Raw genomic sequence first — 22509 nt, 5'->3', positions numbered from 1 at the left:
ACAGTATTCATTGCGTATCACAGAGCAAACCTCTGCAGGTATGAGAATGAATGCAGTAAGAAAGTTAGCACTTACATTCAAATAAATTAGTATAAAGTGGTCCAAAAGTGGGCGTACCCCCCTTTAGTTTCAACAGTATAGTGTTAGTTATGGTAGAATGTCTGTACACAGCTACCTTGAAGTCGTAAGAGTCGTAAACAAAGGTATGATCACCATCCATGTCATAACACAACTGAATTCTGCACAAAGTTCTGGCAGATGTTTTGCGGAGATACTCCGGAGTCAACGAGGGTGAAGGCGTGTTCCACAGCTGCTCGTAATTCCTGCGTTGTGTGATATCGAGTGTTTCTTACGTGTTGCTTCATGAAAGCCCAGGGAGCATTGTCTGATATCGTCAGATCGGGACTTCTTGGAGGCCTGGCAAAGAGCTGGATGCACAACCTCTTCCAATCCAGCGGCCAGGAACTGATCTGATAACTGTTACCAAGCAGAAAACAAATGGATAGCAATGTTGCCAGACAATGCAAAGGAATGTTACCAGACAATGCCAAGCAGTGTTACCAAACAAATGTAGGTAAAACCAAAAACCGTCAGAAAACACCAATTAGAGGTACGCCCACTTCCGGACCTCGCTGTATAAGCGTAAATTAATTACCTACAAATGTTCTTGATATTTCATTCTTTTCCAGATGCCAGAACAGTCGTAATATTAATACTTCTTGGAAGATATTTCCCATCTGTGTCCACGTGTATCAAAAGGAAAGACGGAGGTGGATTATGGAAACCTTCCAAATACGAGGCATAGCAAGGATTCCTTTTTCATGTCAGAGTATGTACCATTATGTAATATAATGTATTAATATCTACACTTGATTACCACGAAATATGTCATTAACATTTAATTAGTGATTGGAGAATGGAGAACATTGCACGAAACCTTATCGAACAAACAAACAAACAAAAAAAAAAAATCAGCTTTTCTGGAAAAACTGCTATGCTCAAACAAAAATATTGTGTAAGCAAACACCATTTTCATCAAATCACGATCCACTCTGACTCACCACGTGTCACCATGATCTACTGATCTACTTCGACCTACTGACCGAATATGTCGAGAGTGGATCAAAGTGGAATGTGTTATATTGAGGACTACAATGAGTCAGTTGTTATTGTTGGGTTAGGGTAGTCATACGTAACAGTGGAACATGGAAATGTAACCCAAGATCCACTAAAGTATACTCAAAATTATCCCCACGTGATCCATAGCCACTGACCCGCTCCATCTTTGATGTGCACTCAATTGATATGATTACCATACCATATCAAGAGGATCATATTGGTGGTACATGGAAACAAAAAAGTTTGTTTAAGAAAAGGCCCCCTCGGGACAGCACGCCCTTGGTGGAGTGAGCTATCAACCATATTTTGCAATATACATGACTCTTCTTCATGCAATTAGTAAAGCATATATCGGTGTATGTGACGCGATTTGTATCTTACGAAGATATCGTGAACCTAAGTTGTGTAGATAGAAAGGAATATGCATAAAATAGGAAAACACAATATTTATTAGTCGCTAACGCCCTCGCCTTTGGTGCGAGCGGTTCTGGGTTCGATTCCCGGTGGGATCACTCGATCAAAGAAGTGTAACAGCTTTTTCAGGCCAATCATCCTGAGTGTTTTTTCCTGGGTTGAGTGAGTTTTTTTGTTTTTTAATCGCGTCGGATAATATAAACACAGTGAACGATGCTAAAAATGCCGGGATGGTACCTAACACAGAGGTCCCAGACCGCTTCCTTCCCCATCCATTCCTTTCTTGCTTCCCCTCTCTCGGATTGTGTGCTCTCCGAGGGACGACATCCCTCAAACGTGACGAACTTAAGGCCGACCTAAAAGTTACTCCTTCGTTGCTAGTACACTTATCTCCTTTGTTGGGCGACTGCGTTCGATTTCCCGGGAGGAAGGGGGAGGGGATTTTAGGATGTTATTCGTATTTTCGGTTCCACTGTAGGTTTATGCCTTATGAAGTTCCCGTGATGAAACCCTATATTCCAATAACAATAGTAAACGTAAAAATGCTGAAAAACTTTCGGTGAATGCTATGTAAACTTTCTAAAACATAAGTAGAGGTTAAATATGTTTATGGTCATGGATAAAATGTTTACTTGGCTCAAAACAGCTTTTTCCCAGTGCCTTTAAAAATGTTCTTCATTCAACCCTTCAAATATTGGAACTATGATAGCACTCCTTTCTTCATTTTATGGCATAAATAAGTAAGAAGTGTTTATACTCGAGGTAATGATATGTGTGTAATATCAATCTTATAAAAATACTAAACAGCACGTAGGGGAACGGCACCAACCTTTTCGCGATCATTATTTTAAAAACTAATTCATTGATATTGTAGCATCCTTGCTTTTCAAATTTCCGCAAAGGTTTTTCTTTCTTCTTCCTGGAGATTTGTAACGTCAAGAATTGCGGTCATTGACGTACAGGATCTAAATTTATTTTATCTTTTAAATATCCGTGCTTACTTTACGTCTGGATGTGATTCCAAGTTGGCCACATTTAATTGAAATATTTATTACTGTAAATGTAAACCATTAAGTGTAAGCTTAGGACAATTTTATTGATGTCGCAGTTATCTATTCACGTAACTACTGTCAAGTTTATAAGTGCAATAATTCAGATTGTTTTCTTTGTGATTATTCTCAAACCTTATACTAAAGGGTAGATTCCTCTAAGGAACTTTACTTAATTTTTCCAGAACTTTTCTTAATTGCATCGGATAATACAAACACAATGAACGGTATTAAAAATGTACAACTCAAGGGGTATAATAATACATTCGAAATACTGTCATATTAACCTATATTAGTTTTCAAGACATTTCATATCGCGTAGAAGTGACTCGCGTCAATTATGACCTCATTACATTACATTTCTAGTATAGAAGAATGCCTGAAAACAGTTGGTAGCAGTTTAATTGGATTGCTATATATATTATTGGTGCACCTCGTGTTTAAAATACAAGCTCATTTTAATTATACGTGTATTTGTAGTTTTGGAATTTGATAACGTGTTAATAGGTGTGTAACGTGATAATAATTCTGTGTACATGACTTACAGGAAGCGTCCGATCTTCAAACAGAGTTAGAAAGGCATCATCTAAAGATGCAGCGCTTTGGATGTAGTGTGCAGCCCATGCCCGTCGTTGTCGCTTCAAAAATAGATGAACCTCAAGCCTTCTACGTGAGTATTGAGGATAATCTCTACAGAGTTGAAACTCCACTGAAAGCAATCGATAGCACATTCAAGTCGTTTCAAGTACTGGATGCAGAATATCCGAAGGAATCGGAACAGGTGTGGACATTTGTGCAGAAACATATGTACAAAATTGAAAATGACTGCGACAAGAATTTTCCTTCAGTGAACACGCTTATCTCTGAAATATCAAAGGTGTAATGGCGGAAAAGGTTGTTTTCCGTTAATCATTTAGTTTGTAAAATAGTTTTTTCATGTATATACGTTCTTTTTAGTTTGTAAGAAGATGCCTAAGTGTTTTGTTTGTCATAGTGACTTAAGAACGAGTCAGTCTCTGTTACTTCATTTAAAATTTTGTCACAAATTAGGTGCCATGAGCCCCTTTCGTTGTGGGGAACCGTTGTGTGGACGCGAATTTGATAACGCCAATTCATTCCGCAAACACTTGCTGAAACACGGAAGAACAAGTACGGGTGGTGATGGGAACCAGCCTTTTCGTGGATACCAAAATGAGGTGTGTCACATCAATGTTGAGAGACAGTTGACTGATAATGGTGATATACCAATTGAAACTTCTGTGGAAAGCCTTTCTCTTACCGTGAGGCTGTAAAGGAGGAAGCCCTTCTTTTTATTACTAAACTGTATAGTCAATGTAACTTAACCAGAACTCATATACAAAACCTTTGCGACTGGGTACACGGGTTTATGGGCGGTAGTGTGATGCAACTGCTAAGAGAGAAAATTTTACAAACGCTTCGAGGAAATCATGTTGATGATAATACAGTAACTGAAGTAATGAACATGTTTAGTATAATGTCCAGTCCATTTTATAGCTTGGAAACCGAATATAGGCGATTTGGCATGTTAGAGACAATGGGCAGTTTGATAAAACCAATTGATTATGTTATTGGACAGAAATTATCTTCAAAGAGAAAGAAAGGCGAGGTTTCGGTGGAAACATTACAAGTGCTTGGAAAGTTTGTGCCTATGCGAAAAATGCTTAAACGATTTTTGGAGTTACCGAATGTTCTGTCAACGTTACTCCACTTCAAGAACAGTGCAGAACAAGAGACTGAAGTACTTTTCAGTAGTGTGCAAGGACTGCATTGGAGAAACGAGGTAACGGTTTCTGATGATCGTTTGATATTACCTTTATTTCTTTACTTTGACGATTACGAAATTAACAATCCTTTAAGTGGGCATGCTGGTACAAAAAAGATAGGGGTAGTTTATTATACAATTGCATGTATTCCACCGGAGTTTTTCGCGAAACTAGAGAACATATTTCTCGCCTTACTCTTTCATTCAAATGATAGAAAAACTTTCGGTAATAAAGCAACCTTTTCAATTCTTATTGAAGAGTTGCGTTTCCTAGAATGTGAAGGTATATGTGTAATGTATAATGGTTTAGAAGTACAGATTTATTTTAAGTTGTGTGTTATTACAGGTGACAATCTTGGATTGAATTCCGTTCTTGGCTTTACAGAGTCATTTTCTGCTAAGTACCCTTGCAGGTTTTGCCTTACATCAAAAACAGATTTACAGGCGCAGTCAAGAGAAAACGTCCGGAATTTGCGGGACGTTGAGAATTATGAACTACATGTAATTCTCGGAGATGCTTCACAGACAGGAGTAAAAGAGAATAGCACTTGGAACATGTTGCCGAGTTTTCATGTTACCAAAAATTACAGTGTGGACGTGATGCATGATCTTTTGGAAGGGGTGGGGAACTATGATATGATGCATATTTTGAAGTACTACATCAACGAAACACGTCTTTTCACAATGGATATTTTAAACAGTAGGATTTCGGCCTTTGCAAGCATGTCAGATGACGTAAATAAGCCGGCACCTTTATCTTCTGAAAATCTTGAAAAGAATAAATTAAACTTGTCTGCTGCTGAAATGTTATTTCTCATAAGGTACTTTGGTTTGATAATGGGTGACTTAATCCCCGAGGAAAATATCGTTTGGAAATTTTATATTCTGCTAAGAGAAATAACAGTCATATTAACATCAAAAGTTATTCACGTAAACACTTCTGAATTACTTTGTACATTAATTGAAGAACATCATGAGATATACAAATCTTTTTTTCAGGATACATTAAAACCTAAGCATCATCATATGGTTCACTATCCACGTTTAATGCGACATATAGGACCACTTGTTTTCACATGGTGTATGAGGTATGAATCCAAACACCAACCGTCCAAGATTGCTGCCCGTATTGCTTATTGTCGAAAGAATGTTCTAGAAACTATAGGTTTGAAACACCAATTGCAGATATGTTATAAGTTCTTTCAGAAAAACGGTTTTCATATTCAACAAGAAACTGGACCTGGAGCAAAGATATACCTTTCACAAGATCAGAATTTTCCATTGTTTTCAATGTGTTTACCTCCTTCGTTGTTGAAACTTTGTCGGTCAGTAGCTTGGTGCATATACAACGGATTTGTGTTCAAGTGTTGCATGGTAGCGTTCGAAATTCATGAAGATGGTTTAAACTTTTATAATATAAAAAAAAATTTGTTAGACGAAGAGTCGCACATTTTCCTTCTATGTAAGAAAATGAAAACAGTTGGCTATGACAGTCACTACTGTGCATATCATTTGTCTTTCACGCAAGAGTGGATCTGCATACCAGTAAATTTGAATTTTGCAGGGCCTCCTAGGTATTATAAGATAATCGATAATGACAACATATATGTTTCTGTTTCGGTATGATTTTGTGTTGCATGTGGGGCAGTGTTTTCTAACATAATCGTAATAGGGCTCGAGCATAAGAAAATGTTTCTTAATCCATGTGATTTTCAGTCAAACAATATTATATCCACTAGCAAAGCATTTGCAATGAAGCATACATTCCTGTACTACTAGATGTTTTGCCTGCATGGTCCTATGGCCACCGAAGTAGGAACTAAACTTTTAAAAAACATGGTTGGTTCTATGTAAATTTTATACTGATTTTTTGTTCGGAATAGAAAAAGGTTACATATCGAGTGTAAGGAAAAGATCGCACAGCTTGGACAGAATCTGACTACAGCTGAAATGAAACGAAAATGTCTTACGATATTTTGTCCTCCGAGGTTCCCTTTTGAAGTGACAGACGGGTAAAATTTGGACTATGAGGTAACACCTTGCGGTACTCTGTAGAAACACGTGATATCGGCTTTGGAGTTTAGTTTAAACTTCTTCGTTATCTAAGGTTTTTTAAATCAGTTTTTTTTTTTATTTTAACAACAAAATGGCTAGATTTGAAACGGCATGTTTTGTCATGATCTGGGCAAAGAAAGCTTCTTTTTGTACGACATTTATTCAATTTGACATTTTAAATGTACGTTTTCATCTCTTCACATTTTCCTGCCACATTTCAGACCTTTTGCTGCATCCCATATTCCATACTTTTATTTTTAAAAAAAGAAGAAAAAGAAAAATGACAAAGAGCTTTGAAGTTAGGTACCTTCGTTTGAAGTACGGCACTTTCCTCTACTCCACGATAAACACCATTCCGAAGTCGCTGCTATCAAGTGTTGTTACGGACAACCCGTGCGATATTGCCATATCGACCAAAGTTTACCGGTCTCTCCCTTCCAAAAGGGGGCCTTAAAGGGCAACTTTATAAAGACATTTTCGTATCGTTTTAGCTGTAGAATCAAGTCTGTCTGCCTGTACTACCTTTTCCTTACACCCGATATATATAAAACCGCTTTGGAAAAGGAATCCGTGTACCCAGTCGCAAAAGTTTGTATGGGTTCGGGTTCCTTCATAAGAATGTAACTTGGATTTGCTAATGAAAAGGGTTTAGTGTTACCGAAATGGGTTTAAAACAAAAGTTAAACAATATTGCGTGAAAGGAAGGTAAATCGTTGTCTGCCATTTTTAATTCTAAGTATTTTTTTTAATTGGGAAGGATGTCATGTGACACTAAGTTTAAACTACTAAAAATATATTTATGAAAGCAGTTTTTAATGGGTTTCTGCAATTCTAATATAAATGTGTCAAAGTCAAGAACCGTATCTTGGGAAGGTGTCCGTCTTAAGAAAAACATATGATGCCATTAAATTCCGATTAATATTATATGGTAGTATGATGTGTCGTACGTCGAAAAGAATAGCTTTTATTGATTGCAAATACATTGCTAGTGGTCATAATATTTCTTCATTCAAAATCTCACTGAATTACATAAACCATTTACTATAACCTTTACTGAGTTCAAACTATACTTTGTTCTAATTTTAGAGTTGAAAATATGCTATTGGACGTAAGATTGAATCTAGGACGTCAGCCTGACGATTCCTGTTCTGATCCTTGGTGCACTAACAAAATTTTTACTCCTTAAAATGTAGATACTTGCAGGAGCTGCCCCAATTTCTTTGTTATACATTTTGTCTCCTCATTTTATTTTAAACTTATAAAAATAAGGAAAGTTTCTAGGAGAAATCGAATACTATTAAGGAATGAAAACCACAGGCGTGACGTCGCGAAAATCAAATGCCATTAACTCTTAAAAAGAGATAGGTACGGAAACATGTAGCGAACCTATGATAGAACATGAATCAATAGATATTCTTTCGTATTGTAACGTTTATATTATGTGTTACGAAACGTTACGCTAACGATGGTTCTAATTATTGTCCCTTGTATTTAAGTATTTTATTTGTTCTTGTGCCTTTTCTTACAAGTCTTATTACTGCTTAGCAAATACTTTCGTATTATTGTTAGATGCAAATAATGCATATTGTACCAAGAAAATAATTTCAGAAAATGTAAAATAATAATAATTACTTCTAACGAAAATATTCGTCGTGAAATTGTGTCGTTTGTAATCCAGTCTGTGTGGGCATTTAATGTAAATTTTTGTTTGCGTTTATCATGTTAAATAATGTCTTGTGTATGATGGGGTACTCAGTTTCCGCAGTGTCTGTACAGTAAAATTCCGGCAGATGGCTTCTCGTGCATCACTTGGTGGTCAATGCTTAAGCGACTTTGTGCTAGAAGATCACGTTTAATTTTTGCATATATTTCCACTCGTGTGTTTCGTGATGGCAGTTTCGCTTGAGTGTTACGTTTAATTTTTGCATATATTTCCACTCGTGTGTTTCGTGATGGCAGTTTCGCTTGAGTGTTGTATACTGTTAAATCCTCGGCCCTTGAAGTTGATTTCCATTCTGAAGAAGAAGAAAATGTTACACGGTGCAGAGTTGGGTAAATCCGATGGAAAGTTGGTAGTATAATTTTTTTCACAGTCTTTACAGCAAGTCTCTACACAGCCTTTACAGTAATCCTCCCATGTTCTCTTCGTGGTACAAAATCCTATGCCGATTGACGGGTATCCTGAACGGACATTATTTTCAACCGATGTTCTGTCACTTTTAACATGCTCTTACGTTTGACCATGGCCTAAAGCATCTTTTCCAAATGTTGACTTCAATATTTCATGTGTTTCTGAAGCAGATTTTCTAGCTTTACCTAGTTTCATAAATTTCGTCACCTTCAATTTCGCTGTTACTCAGCGCATAACTGGGGGAAGATACGCTTAAAAACTAAATGCGACTTCCTAGGACAAAGCCGCTTAGGGCACTGACTCACAAAGGATGTACGAGGAATTGCTTGGTGGTGTTTAATCATTCTAGCTTAAACTTCACGAGCTGCAAAACTATTCTGAAAACTTTTCAGTACTCCGTTATATACGGTACACTTTAGAAAGAAAGAAAAAAAATTGAGAGATTAAATGACATTAGAAATACGCACTACCAACTCCAAAAACCTTTTTGAAAAATAAGTAATAATAAAATGATAAGGAAAATTCAGTTGACATAGCGAAACACTAATTCAGTTCAATCTTCTAAGCTTTATTTTATGCATGTTTCCGTATTATTTATCAAACGTAGGAAGAAACACATTTATTATGATGTAGGTATTGACACTAAAGAACTACATGGTAGTTACAAAATTTTCCATTTAAAAAAAGCAGTCTTGTAACATGTTTTGTATTTTTTTCATATTATTTACATTTTTAATGCAAACGGTTACCAAGTTTCAAAAGAATTGTGTATATTTGTTAAGTTGTACTCATTTTTTTTTTCTTCTTGGTTTTCTGTCTAAGAAAAAACTTAGCAGTTTTGGTTGAAAAATGATTTATTGTATCAGTATTAGGAATGTGGAAAATAAATTAAAAATAAGTGCAATATGACAACAATAAAGCATTAGTTACAACAATAAAGCATTAGTGTTAAATTCATTAATAATAAAACGAATCAGCCATAAATCGTAATATAATATATTCATTATCAGTAAAACAGTAAGTCTGCGTCTAATGGAATAATACATATATATATTTGTTTTCTTCTGATTCCTGTTCTGTGTGAATCAGTTTAAGCACAAATACTTGCCACTAAATTTTCAAGTTTGAATTTAGAATGTGAAATGAATCAGCATTTAATTTCATTTGATATTCATTTACATGCTCCTTACTAGAATCAATATATTTCTTGCTTGTATGCATACCGAAGTCGTAAGGAAATGAACTTTAGAACACTAACTCTTCTACTATGATTGACAGAGTTGATGTACCATATTCCGCTCAAGGGAGTAAAACTTTCAAATTTGAATATTTCATAGTTTTGTGTTGAAACGTAACGGATATGGTGGAGGCGGATTGTCCTGCGAAGAACGTTTTTCTTTGTAGTTTTAAGGACTTTACGAGGACCAGGGTATTCAAAGTTCATTTTCCTGCGAATTCGAGTTCTGAATCACCGTGTATATATGTGTATTGTATTAAGTGAATCTTGATTCTTCAAAACTTCTAGTTTATGTAATTGGGGCAATTCTTAGTATCCAAATTAGAATTATATCTTGTCTAACAGTCTGGTTGTACACCTGACAGCATCTTCAGATAGAGAAAAATAGGATGGGAAAAGAATGGATTACAAAATTGAATACTTCGAGTTCTTCTCAATTTTCTTACCCATTATTTGCCATCTTATTTCCTCTCTCAGAAGATGGTGTCAGATGTACACTGAAACTGTAAGATGAAAAATAATTCTAATTTGGACACATCATCAATATGTGTCTTCCGTGTTCAGTTACTTGGAATAACTGTTATTTAGTAACATCCACATTTTATAAAATACGTGTAAAAATATTAAGAAAGAAATGTAAATTAAAAGTATGTGGTATATTTTCATTGCATTGATTAAAAGATTTATATACTTTCATAACTGCATTATTGTAAAGTTCCTTTTTTGGTATTACTGTGCTGCATTTCTGATTTTTCTGTAATGTATACTTGATTAAAGGAAAATAAAAGTAGTTGTTATAAATGCTGTGTAATTTCTGATCTACATTGCATACCACCTCAGTTCCATTGTTATAGAAACAACACTGCATGGTTACGATAGCTATAAACACACCACCTTGATTCTGCTTCATATCAAACTTCACAGAAGATAAGACAAAAGTATTATTAGAAACATTTCCATTATCCATTTAAAGAAGTATTGAAATGGTTACTGGAACTGTTTCTAATAATACCTTTGTCTTATCTTCTGTGAAGTTTAATATGAAGCAGAATCAAGGTGGTGTGTTTATGCGTGTTGTTTCTATAACAATTCCGATATTGTTCCACACACTATGCTAGATTGTTCTGTCAACAATCTAGCATGGTAACAGCAAACATACTTTATCTTCAATATTACAATACGGCATGGCTACCATAGCAATATAATATGGTTATAGTACCTATGCAGGTTGTTCCATCTACCATCTTACATGGCTGCTTCAACAAGACGTTCTTGTTCACATAGCCATACCGTATTGTAGATATAGTCATATAATATTGCAACTACAGCAATATAGTATGGTTACATCAAGTATAAAATTTGGTGCACCTACCCTGCTATATGGTTGTCTCAATAAGACAGTATTGTTAAAATAGCCATACGGTATTGTAGGTACTGTAATTTAGTCTTGCAAATACAACAATATATAATGGTTACAATGACTATACGGTATGGTTGTCCACCTGTTGTCCAACCATCTAGTATCTTTGCAATACCTATACGGTATAGTATTCGAACGAATATGGTATTGTAGGCAGAGCTATAAAGGTATAGTTGGGATGTAGCTGTATTGTAATCTGCATGGTAATATTGACTATTAACTCCGATTATAGTTAAATTTACAATACAGAAATATGGTACTATTGCACATATGTATGGTAACAATAACCCGGATTTAATAGCCATACCTGTATGCTATTACTGGCCATAAGCATAGCTGTCCCTATATAAGCAATATTATTCTGGTATTATTAACCATTTAATGGTTATGCCAACTATACCATTTTTTAGGGTGCACCTTATGCACTTTTGTACAAAGAGATCAGTAAGTAACATATTTTATATTTTTTTCTCGGCTTGTATTGCACTGATTTGTGTCATTGTTGGCTATGATTGAGATAAATATCAAGTATATCTGTTGATGGTGTTTCGTTGGTGTGCAATAACTGTCAGTGTTGCAAACTTCTCATGATTTCTGAAAATATCTTTTTTTAAATAAAATAGCTGTTTTCTTCTTCCTCTTCTTCTAGAAATTTAGCACGATGGGCATATATGTTATTTACTTAGATTCTCTGTCTTTCAAGCTTTCCAACCATATATGATTCATGGCTTTGTGATAATTAGAACGGTGACTAGAAGAATAAACATAAAGGGTGACGATTTCTATAAATTGCTTGTCGTCATCTAAAGATGGCGGACATTTTTCAAAATTGCGGGAAAAGCTACAGTGGGATTTTAGGGGACTTTTAGTACGTTATTCCTGACACATCCCCCTACTTCCATACCAATTTTCAGCTTGTTACTAATTTGTTCCTTTCTTGGCAGAAAAATGGGCTATCTTTATTGGACTATATGTTTAATGTTACTGACATTTCTTACAAATTGCTTAAGTATATTTAAATTTGTTTTAAAATTTTACCGGTATGTAGGTTCACTTCTCTCAAATCTTTATTAGGCAATAAATTCATTGTTTATGACTCTTTACATCTACAACTTCGGAATTTGTTAACACCTTCGAAGAGGCTATTTAAATCAATTTTCAGAGTACGCTTTTTACAGTTGGGAAGCATTCCTGGTTAGCTACAACCAAAGAAGCTGGATTCTTTTGAAAAAGCGATGATGAAATAAATATTGGAATACATATTACATAGTACGAAGTTAACATCGAAGTTAATTTGTAACGACCTTTTGTAGTAACTAAAGTTAATTGCTCAATACAGAGTTAGTTATTCTCTATATATTATTGACATTTTTTTAAAAAGAATTCCGATAGATCAGACTAGGGGCAACAATTTCTACAATACATACTTATTTCCAGTGGCGTATTTAGAGGAGGGGCTTCCGGGCTTAAGCCCCCCGAAATCTTACTTACTATAGTAAAGTATATGAAATACATTGCAGAATTAACACATTTTCAGGCAAAGCCCCCCCGAAAGTTAGCAAAGCCCCTCCCGAAACAAAATCGTAAATACGCCACTGCTTATTTCTTTCTGTTAAATAGCATAAATTATATTGCTTTACCAGTTGGCAGACCTTCTTAGTGAAAATAGGTAGTTTTATTGGGTTAAGTATATGGATAACTTATATCACAGTTTGTTTTATAATTTCTAAACTGGTGCTACTATTGTGTTCAACAATCTTAGGGCTTACTTTAGAATTTGTCTGACTGATTCCAACTTAACGTGGGGATTTTGTGGCTCAGTAGTATGGTGCTTACCTCTGTTGCATGGGGGTTCCTCATTCGATTGCCGGCCAAGTAAGTTTGTGGTGGACAATATCGTGTCCAACCATTTTCTCGAGGTACTCCTGTATCCTCCAACATTCTCATTCCACGTATACTTCCATCATTCTTGGCCTAAAGGGCAAAAACGTGGGGCGTTAAACTGAAATATTTCATTTGTTTTCAATTTAACGTCCCTTTTCGGTTTTAAGTCTATATGAGGGCGTGTTCTATTGCTTGAATACGGATCTGATCATAGCCACAAAAAATCAATTTCAACATCAAGGTGAATTAAATTGTTTATTTAATTGATTAGAATTTAACGTGACTCTTTCACGCCAAGCCTATATGAGACAGTATCTACTGCGTTAAAGGGAATCCGAAGTATTATTCAGATTTATATGCGAAGGAAGTATTCCCATCAAGAATTTAAGATTTGGTGTTGCTCAGAAATGTATACAATATTTTTAGCGTTTAACAGATGAAACTTTCCAAATATGAAACAGAAGGCAATCAGTAAATCTCATTAACCCCTTGCCTACCAGTGATATCCATGTGGATGTCATGAAAACGTATCCGTTATTAAAGGGTCATATTAAGTCTGGAGATGATGAAATTTTTTAGTGGATGCAAGGCAAGACTTAGTTCTACTATTTCTCCTTAGGTGATAGCACCTTACTGACATAAAAGACAAAAAAAATATGTTGTCACAGTAGACGGCAGGCCCAATGATACATTCAATTACAAACACACGCATGTTTGTTTTGACGATAAATAATTAGAAACTTTGAGATTTACTTCCAGACCGAAAAAGGAAAACATTTGTCTTTGATCTTCAGACAGTTTTTTAACAGTAAATGAAACCGATATTATAGCACGCACATAGGAAAATGTCACCTGGAATAAAAGGTGTTAAGCCAAAAATAAGGCATTATGGGTAAGTAAAACATCTTCATGCGCACTGTTCGAGAAAATTCATAAAACCTTTTCTTTTTTTTTTCTTTTTTTTTTTTTGTAAACCTAAAAATTGATGATACCCAACCCTGGTACTAAGGTGAAACCGATTTTGAAGTATTTCTCTGCGTAAAGATTTTTCACTGTGACACTTATAAAATGACATATAATACATACTTGTTAACGAGATTTAGCACACCATTCATGATTAATACTTAAATTTAAAACTTTATTTTATTATAATATTGTTCAAAAATGACATATGGTCAAAGATAATCGATATATCATTCAAGGAGAACAAAATTGAGAATAAATTCAGATGGTAGATTTTGAAAAATCGAGACAAAACATTTTTATGGTGCTAAAAAAAATAAATACGTCATTCGTTGACAATATTGAGGTAGTTGATTTTTTTTATTATATTGGAGAAAATTATTTGTCTAACAGATTGGGCCGAAAACAGTCAAAATATTTTTTTCAAGTCGTAAGGCGGGGAAAGGTTGTCAATTAGGGGACTAAAGCGAGTAAAAAAAAATAATAATAAAATTGGTTTATATCTTTTGGTCGCGTATGTGTACTAAAGTTTGAAGAAATGTGAGAAAATCTACATTTTACGATAATTTTTTACATTTTTTGAATTAGCCTCTTCCTTAATGTAATAGCTCTATTTCTTATGTATTATAACCACAGAATAGAATGTTTAAATATTATTTAAATCTATCAACATCATCCAGTCGCGCATTACCTTCAACGTTAATGGAAATTTGAAACAAAATTTACAAATAAGATAAATCACAGTTCAAAATTAAAAAAAAAAAGACTATACGTTTTAATCTAACAAGAATTTTAGGAATGGTCAAAAATGCATCAAAAGATTGTGATCTTGGCCAATAATTAGTTTTTGGAGAAGCGACCACAAAATTTTTGAACATCCCTAAATCGAGTTTTTTTTTTTTTTTTAACTGACTAAGCACATCATACTGAGTTAAGTAAAAGTTTGGGTCTGGCTACACTATGTGTAATTCTCTTGATATAAAGTTTACAAAAAAAAATTCCTGACAAATATATTGGATCTTTTGATTAAAAAAAAAATGATGTTAAAAAGGTATGTCGTTCTTTGACAATCTGATGTAGTTAATTTTTTTTGTAATGAAGGAAATTATTTCTTTAATATAGTGGGTCGAAAAAAACGTCAAAATATTTTGTCAAGTCGTAATACCGCGGAAGAATTGCGAGCGAGTTGAGGAGACTAAAAAAAGGAGTTTTAAAAATGAAACAAAATCGGTTTATAACTTCCGGTCGCTCATGAGCTCTAAAGTTTGCAGAAATGTAGAAAAATTCTCATTTTTTACGATCATTTTTAAATTTTCTAAATTAGCCTCTTCCCGAACGTAATAGCTCCAATTATTATGTACTAGAACAGCAAAAATTAATGTTTAAATATTGTTTAAAACTTCCGATCGCGCATTGCCTTCAAAGTTAATCACACTTTAAAACAAAATTTACAAATATAGGTAGATCACAGTTCAAAGTGAAGAAAGACTAAAACTTTTATATATATATATATATATATATATATATATATATATATATATATATATATATATATATATATATATATATATATATATATAATATAAATTTTTCTTTTTGAATACAAGTTTGAATACTTAAAACCAAATTATTTTAGACCATTAGTAATATTAAAAACACATTTTTTATCGACAAAACTATGTTTTTGTGTGAAGAGTCGTAAGTCCAAGAAACTCATGTTGAACAACTGAACATCTCCATTTTCACTCATTTTTAGCTAAAGGTACTTCGAAAACTGATTTATGGGTGAATGAAGGGTCGCGGTCACTGACCCGAGCAAGTTACAACGAGCTCCTGAATTTCTTTGAATTGACAGCCGTTGCGCGAGTCGAATACATTGACCAACTTGAACAATTCTTTCTCTTGACGTCTCTTGATAATTCTTTCTCTCTTTTCATAACCGTTTTAAATAAGATTTGACTAACTTATTACATTTAAACATTGTCAAGTTAAGAAAGATTTATAAAAAATATATCGTAAAAATGTACATTTCTCCAAATTTCGTCAAATTTTAGAGCACATGTGGGACCAAAAGATGTAAACCGATTTTATTTCTTATTTGCTCCCTTTTAGTCTTCCCAATTCACAACTTTCCCGCAATATTATGACTTGAAAAACTGAACTTCTTTCAGCCCAGCCTATTAGACTATTTGTGTATTGAAGTCATATTGTCAGTGTTTCCAATCATATTAAAATACGTTTTCTCGAAAGGCATAAAGACAAGACCTAGCGTAAACATAATTCGACACAACAGCAAACGTACTGTGGTTGGTACCAAGTTTTGTCTCTATGCATGCAATGGTCATGCAACATTTCGAGAAAACGTATTTTAAAATGATTGGAAACACTGACAATATGCATGCCTGAGCGTTTACAATAACATACTAGAAACCAAGTATGGGTCACAGTCTAATTATGCCCGCCAACACGGCAGACTTCATGCGAAAATCTGGATTGTTCGCATTGGTTGGCAACAATGTCAAACTGGTGTGCTTGGGACACAGGGGCACTCACAATATGTTTTCCATTCTCTAGTGCTGCTTCTGTCACATTTTGTATATTCGTTCAATGGCACGCACGCCATTCACAACATTGTGATGTTTAAAATAGGTTGGCAACACTGACAATCTAGACTGCTTGGAAGACGGTCACACTCAACATCTTTTTGCTATAGTATCATGTGATGTTTCTGCCAAGCTTGGTGTATAAACGTCTCATCGTACGGAACCTGTTTGACATCTTCTCATTTTAAAAATTGGTTGGCAACACTGACAAACTGGGATCCTTGGGTGAGGAATATGCCCATAGTATATTTTCTTCAGTGACAAATGATGTTTATGCCACGATTCATGGATGTACATCCAGTGGTACAGAAACTATATGCCACATTGTATTTACAATTCGTTGGCAACACTGACCAAACGGGTACGTCTAGGGGCAAAGTGATGTTATCAAACCCTTGCCCGATCCACCTTCTAGGAATGAGAAAAAAAGGAACGTGATGGGCTTTTATGCGTGATGAACCGTAACATTCATTTTTACTTCTGTCGTATATGCCATACATAGGGTCACAAACACCAACAAACATGCCCCTTATAGGGTCAGTTTGCGGGTTTGCCCGTGATTTGAAAACGGTTTCGTACTTCTCATGGCAAGGGCTTTTAGGTGATATATAAGTTTTCTCCAGGTACTTGGTCCCGATATGGAATCATCCCTAGTTAGAGAAGCTCCCAGTTTTAGACTTACCAATTCCCTTGGCTAGTCATCTGCTTACTCGTTGTCTTATGCCTTCCCGATATGACGAACTCTAATATTAACATTCAACCTGTCGTGTGTTCCTCCACGAGAAGCCAAGTCTAACAGGAAAACATTTTATATTGATAGTAGCAATGCCCAATCAAACAACGGGCAATCGATAGAGGAGTGAAGAACAGTGAGAAATCCAAAGTTTTACAGGCCGATACCCAGAAACACAGGAGATACAAAGGAAAGAAGAATCTAGAATCATGCGAAGATAGAAATGCAAAAGATACATTGACACAGACAGAATTGTAAAATGTTAAAGTGACGAAAATGGCATTCACACAACAGTATAGTAAGCAATTATTGTACCCACACACATGCTCAATAACATCATATGTAATGCAGTGTTGCCAACTGAGAACAAAATGAAGTTTTGTCAAATGGCATGGAACACAAATTATAACATAGAGAAAATCTAATTATGAGTAGAACCGTTCCTGTGCAGTCATGATATTCAGCGTTGCCAACGTTTGAGGATAGGCCTATATGAATTCCTATATGAATCTTGGATGTAGAAGATTACATACAGTACCAACACATTGCGGAGCGCTTTATCAACAGCAACACTGAAAAATTGACTACCAATAATGCGTGAGGTGATACAATATTACATGCATCAGAAAAACAAGCCTGTTAATCAACTGTCAATCCAAGAGCATGTATCATTTCAGTTTTGTGTGTTGTATTTGATACTATTCTTATTTTCCACTTAGGCAAACCGCTTCGACACTGTGCTTCGTACCCTAGTTTTGTACTTCAGTGATTATATTCTTGTTTGTGGTCTCACATTTTGGTTTTAACTAGTTTGAATCGTGTACTGATTCTACATCCGAGATTCATATAGGAATTCATATAGGCCTAGCTTCAAACGTTGGCAGCACTGTACATCATGACTTCACAGGTATGGTTCTACTCATAATTAGATTTTCTATACACGCCCGCAACCAGAGGGGGCTAGGGGGGCCTGGCCCCTCTAAACTTTTCATGGCCTTTCCAGACATCAATACAAACAACACAAAATAGATATGTGTAAGATAATTTTTAACGACTTAGCCCCCCTAACCTCTGTTGCTGGTCTCGGGCCAGTTTCTACATGTTATAATTTGTGTTTCGTGCCATTTAACATCCTTTTGTGCTCCGTTGGCAACACTGCATTACATATGATGTTATTGAGCATGTCGGTGGGTAAAATGTTTGCTTACTATACTGTTGTGTAAATGCCATTTTGATTACTTCAATCATTTTGAAGTTCTTTCTGTTTACTGTATTTTTTGCATTCCTATCTTCACATGATTCTAGATTTTTCTTTCCTCTGTATCTACTGTGTTTCTGGGTGTCGGCCCGTAAAACTTTGGATTTCTTACTTTTCTTCACTCCTCTATCGATTGCACGCTACTATCAATATAACATGTTCCCTTGTAAGAGTTGTCATCCATCATGACGTTAAGTTTGCACTTACTTAAACACTGAGGTCAAAAGATCATGGTGTATTGTCGAAATTCTCGAATGTGTTCAATATAAGAGAAGTCTTAGGCGTTGGCCAACTTGCAAACCATTGAACACACTGGCGCAGCCACGTTGGTATTGTCTTCACAACGAGAGGCCTACAAGGATGTTAGGTACTAGGGTGTGCAAGGGACCATTCTCAGACCAAAGGCAGGAACAAATATGGAGCTTCAGCTTATCGTATATCGTCGTGCTTGAATCCAAATCTCCTTCAACTTAGCCCTTTCTTTAGCACAACTCTTCTCTATTTTGTTAATTCTTTATTTTATAGATCCCGGGTTCAATCCCAGCTTCCGCCAAGAGAACTTTGTGGTGGACAAACACCGTGTGCGTGGGTTTCTTCGGGTTCTCCCGTTTCCTCCCACTTTTTTCATTGCACCGTTACATTCATTTCTCATCATCTCCATCTCCTTTGGGACGTGAAACTCAAAGATTTTTTTTTCTTTTATTCCATACACAGATTAAAATCTCAGTAATGGTAATTTACACACATACCTTATCGGTTGAGCTTTAAGATGTTACTTCACCCTATAGTTTTGGGTTCGAAATTCAGAGGGACAAGTTAATTCCTCAAAAATATTAATTTTTAAGGAGTCTACCTTTCCCAAGACAAAATCTCAAGAACTATTTGCAGGGGCGGATCCAGGACGGACTTCTGGGGGGGCGGTGGGTTGTAATATTGTTACTTAGAGCTACTTTTAAGAGCTCCAAACTCTGGGATGAGTTTTATTTATATATAAAATAAGAAAGTTTTCTCTTCTGGGGGAAGGCGATTGCCTTCCCCTGGATCCGCCCCTGACTATTTGATGGATCACCATCAATTTCCGCCAACACGTAGAGGCATAGAAACTGAATTCGTTGATGAAGACGATCCATCCATTGCAAACGGTAACAGATTGCGAGAAGCGACTTCCTGCAATCGACTATGTGCCCCAAGTATATATTTCATCTGCATCCGTAACTCTCTACTGAAACTTGAATTAATATAAACCCAGTAGAACTTGTCAAACAGGTTGTAATAGAGAAACATTAACAAAGTTGAATTTGTACAACAAAAATCATTATCAAATTATTGTTAACATTAATTAAGTATTGTTACTTTTACGTATCGTTGTACTTTAATTGTAATTAAATGACAGTCTCAATGTCAGAGACTCAAATGTAACTTTACTGAAAGATGTTGTTTAGGACCTTCTTCTATCCCTGAAAATGCTAGGATCACAGAAACATGAGTAATTGTCCTGCTAGTGACTAACGCTGCATATATTTTTAAATGTTACGTATATATTAACTTTACAAGAGACTGACATTGCATACAAACACAGAGTCAATCTTTCGTTTGAGGACCGACCGTGTGGTATATAAACACAACATGTGGATAGAGAGGACTGTTGTGGTTTAAAAGCTTCATTTGCACTTTACTATGTCAAATATGTTATTCAATACCCAATTATTCGGTTGAGTGGCTTTCAAAATGCCGATTATTTTGATTCTCTAAAGATACACTGATAGTCGTTCCTAAAGGGTTGAGATATGTATTTCATGTTTGCATTTAGAAAATTTGTGAGCATATAGAAGGTGAAGTAATTTCTAAACTTAATATAGGAAGTAAGGTAATAGTACTCACCGGAAGCATATTTTTATTTTGAGTACGGGCATTTTCCCTTCTAACTGCTCCAACGTGTTTGGTCCTGGCACTTGCTCCTCTTCAACTCCTGCCCACAACTCCAGCAGCTCCGTCCGACTTGAAGGAGAGTAAGTGGAGTACGTTACACGTCCCTAGAAAAGCAATAATATGAATGAGTAACTTGTTTCTAATGAATATTAACATTTATATTTGGGAATGATGACCAGAAGATAATACGAAATTTTAAGATACCATTAATCTGATATTTAATTTTTTATGGTTATATTCTTAGTCTAGAATATTAAAACAGAACCTGAAGATGAATCACACGCAAAAGGGTCCATACACTATCAGTTTAACTGAAGGAAAATCTGATCGTGACGTCAGAACTGAAGGAAAAACTGTGCGAACTGAAGGAATTCATTCAGTTCAGTCAGTTCTTCATGCGGTTATTTGGACTGAAGAACGGCTATTTTGCACTGAACAAACGAACCGCCCTTTGCTACGATAACTGTGCTATTAACTGACGAACCTGCCATCATGGCAGCTAGTAAAAGTGATTCATTGTTGGCTTTTATTGAAGCCTACCGTGCTAATCTCGAACTTTTAAAACATGTGATATGTACATTATGGGAATAGGTATAAAAGAGGGGAGGCGTATGATGTGTTACTTACAAAATTGAAAGAGTTGGAACCTCAGAAGTTGGAACCTCTGTTATTAAACAATAAAGAACCTACGGTCGGCATAGAAGTGCACTCCATAGAAAACATCTGATGAAACTCTGAACACACAACTGAAGGAATGAACTCTATTATCTGACGGTATTCCACACACTATCAGTTCATTTGGCATTAGTGCTGTATCGCCGGATCAATTTGAAAATAGAAAAACGTACGAAAATATACTGCATTCGGTTATATTTGCTTGGATTACATTAAGTTACGTTAGATTACGTTACATCAGGCATGTAGTATTATTATATGGATCCATAGTATAAGTAGTAGTAGTAGTAGTAGTCGGAACGGATTAGAAGCCCCGCAGGGGTTGGTTGGGTACTGTTCTCGACATGAAATGGGCAAATAAAGGACCTGCCGAAATTTTTCTGTACATTTTACAATCTATGGACCCGTGTAGTGAAACAAGTATACTTCTCCGCGAAATAGTCCATCCAGCTCCACATACAGTGCCGGTTACAACATCAAAAACAACCAACAAATACAACCACTTTCTTAACACTTACTATTCCCCTTACCTTACTTTAACTCATTCTTCCTCACAAACTTAAATAAATTCTCCAATTGACCCGGTAAATTTCCTAAAATTGGTCCGGTGATACAGTACTTAACCCGTTCACTTCATCGTGCGATCGGTTGTCAGTTTCATAGCTCAGTTGAACTGATCAGTTACAACTGATAGTGTATGGGTCCCTTTAAGGATAATTTCTTGTCTTAGAAAAGACGTTGCATATAAACTCTTGTTAAAGAAATGGCCACCAACCCCTATTTGAGAGACCCTTCCCTCTTAACTGCCGCTGCAATTAATTCAAACTAATGTGAATTTTCTTTGGTCAATCGAAATTCTTAATTCACAGCCAAAGTATTAGAATTTCCTTTTAACATTTTCCATGGCCATACATTGGAAAACTACACTGTTTGGACTTTATATACACTGTGATGTAAATAAATTGCTTGGTAAATTTATAGTTCTACCAATTACCATGCATAATACTAAAATGTTACTGCCTATCTGAAAATAACGGCGAATCACGAGCTTTTTCTTTCTTTCTCTTTTTCTTTCCTTGGTGTTTAATTTTTGTAACTGATACCAAGAATGAAATATTTTTTTTCTTATGTTACTAAAGTTGTCACCTAGTGAGCAGAATTTGGACGTTTTTATGTTGAGTGATGCGTAAGTGAATACCCATGTTGTGTGAAGTATCCATAGAGAGCTTCTGTTAGTAACGCATCCGCAGAAATCA

The 22509-nt window shown here is 35.5% G+C and overlaps 2 protein-coding genes across 4 annotated transcripts in view; one reads left to right on the top strand and one right to left on the bottom strand.

The window, feature by feature from the left end:
• LOC145678734 (uncharacterized) overlaps positions 1–3327 on the top strand; it is a 28802-nt gene extending 25475 nt beyond the window's left edge. For 2 of the 3 annotated variants that reach the window (XM_081749185.1, XM_081749183.1), the window contains 2 exons: positions 690–829; positions 3130–3327. In XM_081749185.1, coding sequence (XP_081605311.1) covers positions 690–805 — 116 coding nt within the window. In that variant the 3' untranslated portion in view covers positions 806–829; positions 3130–3327. The remainder of the gene's footprint in view (positions 1–689; positions 830–3129) is intronic. The other variant, XM_081749184.1, reaches the window with a different exon arrangement.
• The window catches only part of LOC145678735 (C3 and PZP-like alpha-2-macroglobulin domain-containing protein 8), a 1617316-nt gene that overhangs the window by 151500 nt on the left and 1443307 nt on the right, over positions 1–22509 (bottom strand). The window contains exon 24 of the mRNA XM_081749186.1: positions 20531–20682. Within this exon, the coding sequence (XP_081605312.1) occupies positions 20531–20682 (152 nt within the window). The remainder of the gene's footprint in view (positions 1–20530; positions 20683–22509) is intronic.

The sequence above is a fragment of the Thermobia domestica genome, chromosome 2 (assembly GCF_964235325.1).
Source record: "Thermobia domestica chromosome 2, izTheDome1.hap1.1, whole genome shotgun sequence".
NCBI lineage: Eukaryota > Metazoa > Arthropoda > Insecta > Zygentoma > Lepismatidae > Thermobia > Thermobia domestica.
This window is presented reverse-complemented; position numbering and strand designations above follow the sequence as displayed.